General features: G+C 46.6%; 2 protein-coding genes and 1 long non-coding RNA gene across 3 annotated transcripts; 1 reads left to right on the top strand and 2 right to left on the bottom strand.

Annotated features, from left to right (window-relative positions):
* The first annotated feature begins 17 nt into the window (after positions 1-17).
* On the top strand, positions 18-891 carry LOC122132600 (coiled-coil domain-containing protein 77-like). The gene is made up of 2 exons (XM_042707269.1): positions 18-194; positions 349-891. Exons 1-2 carry the CDS (start codon positions 75-77, stop codon positions 493-495), a joined length of 267 nt encoding a protein of 88 aa, XP_042563203.1. The 5' UTR covers positions 18-74; the 3' UTR covers positions 496-891.
* A 1,395-nt stretch (positions 892-2,286) lies between these two features.
* LOC122132599 lies at positions 2,287-4,508 on the bottom strand. The gene is made up of 3 exons (XR_006152230.1): positions 4,383-4,508; positions 3,831-3,888; positions 2,287-2,317 (listed from the first exon to the last, which is right to left on the bottom strand). It is a non-coding gene; the product is annotated as an uncharacterized LOC122132599 (long non-coding RNA).
* Positions 4,509-5,036: 528 nt separating this feature from the next.
* Positions 5,037-11,542, bottom strand: LOC122132598 (ankyrin repeat domain-containing protein 26-like). Its single transcript, XM_042707268.1, has 13 exons — positions 11,468-11,542; positions 10,520-11,154; positions 10,188-10,476; positions 9,861-10,013; positions 9,432-9,607; positions 8,866-8,959; positions 8,481-8,507; positions 7,871-7,948; positions 7,510-7,644; positions 7,028-7,140; positions 6,098-6,242; positions 5,528-5,800; positions 5,037-5,273 (listed from the first exon to the last, which is right to left on the bottom strand). Exons 1-13 carry the CDS (start codon positions 11,540-11,542, stop codon positions 5,037-5,039), a joined length of 2,430 nt encoding a protein of 809 aa, XP_042563202.1.
* Positions 11,543-11,616: the final 74 nt, after the last annotated feature.

Below are 11,616 nucleotides of genomic sequence, written 5' to 3'. Positions count from 1 at the left end.
TATTACCTGTACCTGCACTCACTTTTTATGCGTGTGTATAGGAGCGGTCAAATAAGATAGCGAAGCGTTTGCAGATGATGACCCAGCGCTATGAGGCCCTGGAAAAGAGGCGGGTAATGGAGGTGGAGGGCTTTAAGACCGACATCAAACAATTGAGGCAAAAACTTAAGGACGTGGAGAAACAGCTCTTTAAGGTAAGCAGTTTACATTTTGAGATTTTGGCTAATGTGACTGGAAATGTAAATGTTTGATTTAGTTGGTTAAACTGAAAGCTGTGAATGTAATTAGCTAAGCAATCACAGTAGGCAGTATCCTTTGCCAATTAACTTAATGACCTGGCATTTTTAGGTGACGCTAAATGTGGGGCCAGATCAGGACCTGGCCATTCTCCATGAAGTACGGCAGACCAACACCCGCACCAAGAAAATACAGGGAGAACTGAAGACTCTGAAGGCCAAAATCTATGGACTGGAGAACGAGCTCAGACACTCCTGAGGCTGCCAGGCCATAGACAAAGTGTCCGTTATCCCCATAAAGGGTAAAGGCAGCTAATAATGGGCAATTAGGGATAACATATCCAACTTTATACCTTTTATGAAGGATATATATACTTGTAGATGCCTGAACTGTGGTTGAACAGTTCACTGAAGTGACCTGGTTTCTTTGAGTATTTATTAGTTATGAATATGCTTCCAACTGTGCCTTGTCTGTGGCTGAGGTAAAACAGCAGGTAGTTCATTACTGCTTTTTGTGTGCACCCCTAAATGCTTAATTTAATTATGATAACTCGTATTTGATTTTGTATAGATAATGGTGTGTGGTTTTATACATACATATGGGAGAGATGGTATGATTTTTTATATTGATGAATAAAAGATTTTATATTTAAAAGTTCTGTATTTTGTAAGTTGTTTCATGTGTGCAAGCACACCAGTTTTAGGCTGTGTAGTAGGGTACTTCCTATTAAGGTTGAATCTGTGGTTCTGGCAAAGGGTTGTTAATATTTGAGCTCAACAGCGAATCAAATTTTACCCACTCCCTTGTTTTCCTTGAACGTGTTGGGTGGCTGGAATCTTTTATGGCTTAGTGCGAGCCACTAAGTTTCCCATTTACAAAGCCGTAACTATTTACGAACCCTGGAGTTCTTTTTTTGAGTGCACACACAGAACAGACAAAGTGTATTGGATTAGAATCCTGGACACCACCTTTAAGGGCACTGGCCTGAATGAAGAAAAAGTGGACAGTTTCTGGAAAGTTCCCCTTTATTGGACGGCTTAATACTCCACACTCTAAAATACTGAAATGCTCAGAATTTATTACAGTTTATTGATCAATCTGCATCAATATATAGTCTAAATATATTCCATATATGTATATATATATATCCTTACAGTAACAGCATATAGTACCCTGGGTAACTAGATGATCTAGTTATGTCTCATTCAAGTATATCTTCTGTTTTTACACAAAAAAAAACAGGCGTTTTCAGATTGTTCTTGACAAAGCAACAAACTCACTAGGCAAAAAATACATTGCACCATAAGAAAACAAGTCCAAATATGATTGGTAACTTGGCCTTAATATTTATAGTACACTTTGAATACTCATATTTCCTACAAAAAGCAAACAAAACTTTAGACAACCCGATTAAAAGACCATCCATAACCATTACAGGTGAAATAAAAACATACGAAAGCTACTGGAGTTCAACTCCACACATACCACAGCAGTTTTTAAAATATGGCTTCACAGACAATACACTAGACACGACGACTCCATTTAATCATTTTCTCCTGAAAATATTAAGTGCAATGTGCATCATCCTTTCGTCCTCTTATGTAAAAGCCAAAATAAATAACCACACATGTATAAAAGGAAATGTAGTGGTAAGGGGCAGCTAGGCTTTGGCCTTGTCTAGTGTTGGGTTCGTGTGTGTGTGTCTGTGTGTGTGTGTAAACAAGAATCTCAAAAGGGATGTCAGATCATGTAGTTCTTCTTGAGCACCTCCAGGTACTGCTGCGTAGCTCTGCTCACAGGATCCTGATCTGCTGTCAGGCTCTTCTGGGAGCCACAGGCTGAGCCAACAGGGGACAAGCGTGAAGAGACTCCATCCAGCCCTGCGCTCGCTGTGTGTAACAGAGCAAAGGCTCAAAAGGTTGTGCGGATTACAATACATGACCTTTGTCGCTACTATCATGAGGCTATGGAACTGTTATATTATATGGAGAATTACTTAGTACAATAGTTAAAAGACCATTTCAGGCACTCACCATGGTCCAACTCCTTTGATATGTTTTTTCTCCAATTCATTCTGCATCTGTTATGAAACAGAACATGCATAGACTTACGTGCACAAGAACACAAGGACTTGACACTGTCCCACTTTAAAAAAAGGTTTGTTACTACTTACAAACTACTGTTGGTAGGTAATTTCATTTTATTTTATTTCTTGAAATAAATCAGTGGCAACTGAGGTGGGACACTCATAACCACCAGCAGGAAATGACACGGTGATAAAGAAATGCACAAGCAAGATTTGAGGGTGAGTAATGGGGAGGGCCACTGCAAAAATGAAATCAGTGCAGAGAGCATGCATGGTACCCTACTAGTGACCTGGTGATGTAGAATTTTTTTTAATGCCATAGATAGTAATAATGTTTAGGACCTTTTCTTGTTCTACTGAAAAAGGAAAGCGAATCATGCAGAAGCATGTGGAAAATCTTCCTGAGTACAAATTAAAGCTTTAGTATCTTGGCCTCAGAAAAGAACACGCTCTTCTCAATTGCTTCAATCCTGTAGACATCCCAAAGGCTGAGTCAACAGCAGGAGCCTGAAGGAGGCATGCTTAATGTGGGCAATGGGTCAAGCTGCTTGGTGCACAAGGCTCCCCTCTAGCAGTTAATCAGCCTCTTTCGAGGACAAATGTAAAGGTGCGATAGACAGCATTTCCATTTCCTATGAAATCACAAAGCGTTTGTTTAACTTGTTAAAGGATGTGCATTCCATAAGCTGTGGATATATTTGTTGCTGTGTCAGAGGTGTCTTATCTTATCTCAAGACACCGTGTACACACCATGCCACTCTACACAAACCCTCCTGGTTAACCTATTGTGGCATTCTGGCATTCAGAAGTGAACAAAGGGATGAGAGGCACAGTGGCAACTTGTGTTTTGGCTGGACATCTGTCGTCCTGCTAAACTAGAAAGCTACTTATCAGCAGGGCTAATTGGAAGGGTTGAAAATCCTGTGCTGTTCTAAAGCATCACATCAACACTTCCTGTTTGGAACTCGGAAGTTTTGATGTTTTAACATGGAATGATTCCCAATATTCTCCCATTAAGAGTCGCATGGTATTTGTGATTTTAATGGGACTTCTGGTAATGACAACATGTGATTTATGAACGGAACATGGACACTGGTCTGGTTTTTGACTCTGGGGTAATTATATCAAATTATATATGGTGGTGGTGCTGTGTTTGAAACTTCTATCTGACATCATGGCCAGGATAGGTTCAGATTAATGCTAATTAATGTTAACTTCTACACTGACCAACCCAAGCTGTTACGACCTAAAGACAAGTTGACACAATGTATAAAAATCAACCACTTCAGAATGCGGACAAGGTCACCTAAAATGGCTACTAATAATAATAATAATATTAACATTAAATCTAATGCCAGGTGTATCTATACCTGTAACTATGTTTACAGACTGTAACTATTCTGCCAACATAACGTAAAGAAGGGCTGTGTGTGCAGGCAAGCATAGGTAGGGAGAGGAGTGAAGAAGGAGAAGGAAGGACGCCAGTCTGCTACACACAACTACACACCTGGTCATGAATCTGGCTGAAGTGAGGAGAGGTGAGAGACAGACTTTTGAGCTAGGAGCTGAAGGAGTAAGAAACAGAAGAGGTTAAGCACAATGTCCTTTTACAGGACACTTGAGAACAAACAGAGGACTAGAAGAAGAGAGAAGAGTGAAGGAAGCGGTGTCAAGAGCTGAAGTGTTAGTTATGTGCAGAGAGAAGCACAGGGGGGGGCGGAGTGAGAGAGAGATCCCCTCACTTCCTGCAGACAGTGGTAGCTAACAGTTAGCCATAGCTAACAGTGTTCCAACAGTGATAATGACTATTATATTCCTGGGTTTGCCTAAATGAATTCATTTTGTGATTCACAGTGATTGTGGAGATGACAACATTAAGAATGGTAATGTATGAAACCAAACCAATGTCCTGTAACATGTCAATAAACACCAGCCTGTAACTGTGTATGTGTCTGTGTCTGTGTCTGTGTGTGTGTGTGTGTGTGTGTGTGTGTGTGTGTGTGTGTGTGTGTGTGTCTGAGTGCATGCTTTTTGTGTGCATATCGTCATAGCAACTCACCTTGGCCAGATAGGCTTCCACTCGATTGCTCTGGGGATCTGGAACTGAACTTAGGAAGCTCCCCCCCAGCCCCAGGCTCCTGTTGAGGGGCCCCAGAGTGCCTCCATAGGCCCCTAACGAGGCCAGAGAGCCACCTCCACCGAGGGGCCCCCCAGGCTGCCGTTGACGATGCTGCTGGCGATGAGGGACTTGCTCCGCTGGCGCTCGCTCAGGAGCTTGGTGTTGGCCTCCGACAGACGCTCATTAGATCTGGAGTCACACACACACACCCACACACACATTCACAAACACACACACCAGAACCATTAGCATTCCATCCACTCATACTGCACATTTACTGTACAAGAAGTAGAGGAAGTGTCAGGGCAGCAGACATTACAGAAATTAGAGAAAAGAAAACCTTAAAACTTGAACCACTTTACACATTAAAGGCCTAATCATTAAGAATACCACCTTACTGTACATTTGGGAACCATACTGTATGATAGCTCAGGGCAGCGATCGGTTCCAACATCACTGCCTTTAGTAAGCTACATCGTCAATTTGATACGGGATAGAATTAACACCTGAGTCAGCGGTGTGTATAACAAGTCATACTGTGAAAAGCTGCTAGATGCAACCTAAACTGCGTCAGAGCGTCTGCCAGCCGCTCACTCACCGGTCCAGCTGGCTGCAGGGACTTGCGCAGGCGCAGCTCGTCGGCGTAGAGCTGCGGTAGCGCTCGAGCTCGGCACGGCTGGACTCGCGCTGCGTGATGCTGTCCTGCTGGGTGCTGCGCGTGCGGGTCAGCTCCAGCTCCAGCTCCTTGATGCGCTGATCCAGCTGGGACCGCTGGCTGGCCTCGTTGGCGGCCTTGATCTGCTCCAAAGCCTCCTGAGAGGCGGCCTGGGTCTGGAGAGTGCGGGCGAGAGATTTATATACATGCTGCTACACGCAAACGGTTAAATTCCCATAAAAGTATGTGTACTTGTGTGAGTGAAATGCTAAGAAATGGCAATACTCCCGATAGCTGCTTGCCCCCACTAATTCACAATGTAAAAGCCATAATTAAACCTAGTGTAGAACTGAGCAATGAGTAATTTGGTTTTCAACATTACGCCTTAAGTGTGCACGCCGAGGAGACGGTACCTGCAGAAAAGGTTGACCTCCTCCAGCTGTGCCGGATCTCCTGGCGCGCGCGTTCCTCCGTCTCGCGGCGGGTACTGCTCCGCCTGGCTTTGGTCCATGACGCTGCTCTCCATCTGCCGGCGCAGGCCGGACAGCTCCTCCTCCAGCTGCCGCTTGCTGCGCTCCAGCCGCTCGTGGCTGCGGCTCAGGCCCTTCAGCCCGGCCAGCTGCTCCTTCAGGTCCCCGTTCACCTGCTCCAGCCGGGTGCAGCGCGATGCCTCCTTCTCCAGCTGCAGCTGAAGATCGTCCACCTGACAGGGATGTGGACCGTAAATGGGGACAGGAGACAACAGGGGACAAAGAGGCAGGGAACAACAATGAAAACAGGTATGTAACAGATTTTAGAAAAGGCTGTAGCATTAAGAAAAACTTGTTTATGATACAGATGCAACATGGGTTTATTGGAGTGGCAAGTGAAAATGTCTGCAATTAGGGGTAAAAGCTGAAGGCTCAGCAGGAGTCAGACATTTAGCACCTGAGGCTACAAGCTAATGAAACTCTCAGCACAGCCTGTAAGTGGACTCATCAGTTTCTAGACTGGTCTGCACCTTGGCCTTCATTCGGCTGATGGCAGACTCTGTCTCTGACTGCCTTTGGCCCATGTCCCCCCTGAGAGATGTGAGGGGGGAGCCCAGCTCTCCGCCGTCCTGCTCTCTCAGCTTCTTCTTAGCAGTCTTCACCAGCGTCCTCAGCCTGTAAAACAAACAGACGTAGTCATTTGTCAATTACAGCACCAGCTATGTACCCTCAACGCAGACTGAATCTGTTTGGACTATATGAGCCATTTCATGCAAGTTATAACATTTAAAGTTAAACCCAAACAACTCGGAACAGTACACTATGTAAAATCGATAAACAGCTCTTGCTTCTAGAACCGAGTCTTATTGTGTGACTAGCCGATCTAACTCCCAAGCCCAGTTGTGTTTATGTATACTATGTCCAGTCACAACCCCACAGGTATTAACGCAAGCCTAAAACAACAAATGCATAATTATAAATACTATAATAACTATAAATAATGATTGCAATAACTGCTGCATGTGCTGCATAGGCACATAGAGGGGCCCAATGAACAGGTAAAACAACCACACCTGTTATCATTACTGATGTACCTACGGTCTACAGGGCAGTGATTACCAGAATGATCTGCCACATTTTGATAAAACGACTGCATAGTGCTGTTCAGTGTTATTGGATAGAATGTAAAATCTCACTGTCAAAAGATGGTTGAACTCTGCCCATGACACCAACTCGGTACGTGAACTCTGCACATGGCAGTTCTAATACATACCACCAAACCACAGGGATACACTGCACATCTCCTCACACAACACGCCACAAGGTCACGGTGAAAGAAACAAGGAAGGGGGGGCCTGTTTCTGTGCAGCGGTTGTCACGGACACAGGGATGCGGCACTACGGAGGAGGACGTCTACAGGTGGCTGGCAGAGGCGGGGCTCAAAGGAAATAAGGTGTCACCTGTACATTTCTTTCTGCAGTTCTGTGTTTCTCTTCATCTCTTGGTCCAGCCGGGTGTCGACTGACTTCTTTTGCTCAGAAATCTTCTTCGCTTTCTTTTTCTCCAGCTCCATCTACAATACAGAGACACCGTCTGTTCAATTCATCAGTAATAACAATTCATGCTTTGGGAATGTTTTGTTAGTGATACCAAAGAAAATATGAAGCTATGAATTGTGAACTGTGTTTCAGGAAATTCCCCTTGAAATCTCAGATATGTGACCCTTTACAAGATTTGACACATATATATAAAATATATAAATGAAATTTTATCCATACACTTCATGCAGTCAAAATGTTACCTGTAAAGTTCAAGGACTTTACCGACAAGCACTTTGCAATCATGCACACACTATACATTAATTCTGTGATACGGTCATACTTAATGCAACGGTTCTCTCCTGCAAACGCAGGTGACACATGGGTCTACAGTCAGCACTCACCTGGCTGCTGAGCTCGCCCTTCTCCTTCTCCAGCTCCGCTAGCCGGATGCCAATACGTGAGCGGCTCTTCAGCTCCTCCTCCCACAGTGCCTGCGAGTCCTGGGCAGTATGGCTCAGGAGACTCTGCTTCTGCACCTGAGAGCAGGTGGGCATTGTTTAATAGATAGCTAGGACTGTTAGATGGTGCCCCTTTAAGCTCATCGCTTTTTTTGTTGTTGTCCTTTATACTGTTGTACTGCACAGTGTATACATGTACCCCTCGGGAACAGTAAGGTTTAAATTCAACTGAACAGAGCTGAACTAAATTGTGTTCATCTGAATGCCACCAAAACCACAGATGTATGAGGGGAAAGACACGCACCTCACGGTTAAGCTGATCCTCCAAGGTCATCTTGCTGCTCTGCAGGTTTGTAACGAGATCCTCCAAACGAGACCGTACCTAAGAAAGAGGCACAGAAGAAACGAACAAACATGCAAATAAGCTTTGCATCGACAGTTAGCGGAAGGTGCACAAAGACCCCTGTGAAAATGTGAAATCTAAAGAACATAGTAGCATGCTTTGTGCATCTTCAGAGACTAATCAACTCTAACTGCAGGTCGTAGAAAAAAACAAATAAAGAAAGGGATACGATCGATAGGATAATTTAAGTTCTACCAGGAGTTACCAAGTTACCAAGATCTACCACCAATTTCAGAAGACCAAGACCACCACCAAGAGGAGAAAAAAAAATCACCCAGTAGGGAAAACTCAAAGGAAAGGACACGTTATCAAACAGTGCCTACTAACTACAATGCCTTTGAATACTTCCCCCTACACAAACAAGAGACCAACGTGCATCCCTGATTGCTTTAAATCAGTAGCATTATGCTTTTTCTTTTACAGAAGGGTTGAGAGGTGAAACCAAACACAGCACACAAGAAAATCAATGATAGGATGAGCTAGTAGAAACCACTAGATCTCAGATACCAACCCCTCCTGCTGGTGAAGAGTCTGGTGGCTGTGAAAAGATTGAACACCTTAATAATATGTCTACATTTCAATAAATTATTGAAACTCTTCAGCCAGTTTTCTGCCAATATCTATTCTATTTTAATCTACAGAACAGAACGTGGTATAGGGTAAGGTCTGACTTATTACCAGAGACTTACCTTGGTGGATGTGATTATTCAACCTAATCATGGAGCACGGCATGTTAACACCGAATTAAGCCTTACTTAACTACCCAATGGCTCAACCACACACAACAAAAACAACTGCTAACAAAGGTTAGACCATCTACAAATGTAGAACGAAGTGGTATTACATCTAGTTGAAGACATCAAAAAGAAGAGAGAAAAAAAGAGATCGACACTCACCGCTGAAACTTCTTGCGCTCCTTTCTGTAGCACCTCGATGCGATTGGACTGCTGCTTGGCGGCCGCCTCCAGCCTGGCGTTGTCGATCTCCAGCCTGCGTTGTGATGTCATAATCACATTAGCTATCGCTCGAAGACGGTAAACTATCACCGAGGCCACAACACCTCGCCTCACCTCACCACTTCCACGTTTTTGCACAGGTGCTATCTAAGAAGGGATTTCACAGGCAGCTCGAGCGACTGCCAAAAGGGTTTTCACTCATCCTGCTAACTTTAGACCTGTGCTCGCTGCACACAATTATGAGAGCTGACCTACAATGTCTTTCAAAGGCTAAACTTACTGAACCAGAGCACTGATCATGCTAAAAACGATGTATATATGAGCAGTGGCATAACAACGGTTTACCATGTTTTTAATTCATATTCAAACTGATTTCACACCAGAACATCAGATAAAGCCCCCTGTGGTTAATGCACCGAGATATTGGAGGTGCAGTAGAGATGGGTACTGTATGAGCATATAGGAGGAGCAGTAGAGATGGGCACTGTATGAGCATATGGGTTAACCTCTGCATGGCCTCTTCCAGCTGTGTGATGGTCTTTTCCGAAGCGGCCGAGGCGGACAGCACCTCCTGGAGTTTCTGGGCAGAGGCGATGACCTCGCGCTCCTTATCGTCCAGGCTGCCCTTCAGGCCGTTAATGCGCCGCTCGGCCTGCACATACTGGTCTTCGCTCTCCTGCAGCTGTGAGCGAAGAAAAGACCAATCAAACGCTGCGCTGCTGCCTTAATGTGCAACCATGGCGACTGAATGTCTAGGTGGTTAGACATCAGTTCCAGAACCAGGTATAGAAGATTCAGATGGATGGATGACTCAAGAGATTACTGTAGTTGTCAAAGTTGTAGTAGCAGTGGTAGTAGTAATGTTAGTAGTAATGGTGGTTATAGCAGCAGTAGTAGTTAATAATAGTAGAGTAGAGTGTGTGTTTTGTAAGTACCTTGGTCTTGAGGCGGTCCATGTCCTTTATGGTGCGTGCCTTCTCCTCTTCTAAGTCGCTACGGTAACGGGTGTTGACCTCTAGTGATGCCTCACACATTGACAGCTTCTTCAATGAGTCTGCCAACTCCTGCTGTAGCTGCCTTAGAGATGTCTGAAAAGGCATCGAGACACAACTATTCAGCGTGGACCACCATGATTCCCAAACCATTCCAGCTTCAGAATGGATACATCAATCACATGTTGAATCTCAGTAGAGAGTCTCTACTGGCTAAACACATGTAACATTGGTAAAAAAAAATAAGGCCACAGTTCTGGCTATCTATACCTCTCTGTCTGCCTTCTCCTGCTCCAACTTGTGGTTCTGATCACGCAGATCCGCATTCTTGGTGGCTAGCTCCTTGCTCCTCTCCTCCACCAGCTGCACCCTCTCCTCAGAGTCGGAGCGGAGCTTGTCCAGGATGTCGCTGAAGCGCTCCTGCGCGTCCGTCACGGCCCGCTCCTTGGCCACACCTTTGTTCTGCACCTCCTCGAACTGCTGTCGGAGCAGCCCCGCCTCGCTCTGTGCCTGTGCCAGCCTCTCCTGCGTGGCCTCCTGCCGCGCCCCCAGCCGTGGCCTGCTCCCGCTCGGCCTGTAGCGCCTCTTCGGTCTCGCGGAGCCGGAGGAGCGTCTGCTCGCGCTCCCGCGCCGCCGTCTCCAGCAGCAGGCTCTTCTCGGTGAGAGAGAGCGTCGCGCGGTGGCACTCGTTCTCCAGGCTGTTGGCGCGCGCCTCTGCCTGGCTGAGCTTCTGCGAGAGCTCGTGCACCGTGTCCCGGTGGGCGCCCGTCTCGCCGGCGCGTTTCTCCAGCGTCCGCTGACGCTCCTCCCGCTCCCGCTGCAGTGCCCGCTCCGCCTCCGCCCGTGCCCCCTGGCACCGCTCCACCTCCTGCAGCGCCCCGGCCAGACGCACCCGCAGGGACTCCGCCTCGGTCTCCAACTGCTGCCGCGCGGTCCGCTCCTGCTCCATCCGCCCGCCCGTCACCTGGCATTCCGCCTTCAGGGCGCTCAACTGCCCGTTGTACTGGAAGACAGCCTGGGCCAGCGCCTCCTCGCTCAGCTTCAGGTCGCGCCGCACGTCATCCAGGCGTTCGCGAAGCACTTCGCTCTCGTCCGAAAGACGGCCTTCCTCCTGCCGGCTGCTGGCCCGGTCGCGCTCCAGCTCCGCTCGCAGTGTCAGCAGCTCCTCCTGCAGCACGCTCACCTGCTGCAGCAGCTCCCTCTCCCGGTCGCTGGCGTCCGTCAGCTGGGACAACACCTGAGGAGCACACAGGTCAGTAAAGGTCACAGGTCAGCTCACAGGTCAGTAAAGGTCACCACACACACAGAAAACACACACACCACCAACAAAAATACATTCATGTCTGATTACCTGTCTTAGTTTTGGAATTAAGCTTTGGCTCTCCCTCTGTCCCATCTCACATCTGTCACATCTGTCACAGCCACCACCACAGAGCTGCTGCCCACTGCCATTTACATATACAGCCTAAACTAACAGCTCCAGAGCAGAGATTCAACTCAGGCTCCTCATATGTTTAAAGACAGAACTGGACAGAGACGTTCGAATGTACCTCTTTGCTTTTGACAAGGTTCTTGCGGTTCTCGTCCTCAATTTCCTGCTGCTTGCGGAGGTGGCTGTTGAGCATCTCTTCCTGCAGAGCCCGGGCGCTTCGCTCCTGAGCCAGCAACCTCTGGGACTCGTTCCTGTCATCCTCCACCT

Source organism: Clupea harengus, unplaced genomic scaffold, assembly GCF_900700415.2.
Source record: "Clupea harengus unplaced genomic scaffold, Ch_v2.0.2, whole genome shotgun sequence".
Lineage (NCBI taxonomy): Eukaryota > Metazoa > Chordata > Actinopteri > Clupeiformes > Clupeidae > Clupea > Clupea harengus.
The sequence above is the reverse complement of the archived record's forward strand: the minus strand, read 5'-3'. Positions and strand labels throughout refer to the sequence as shown.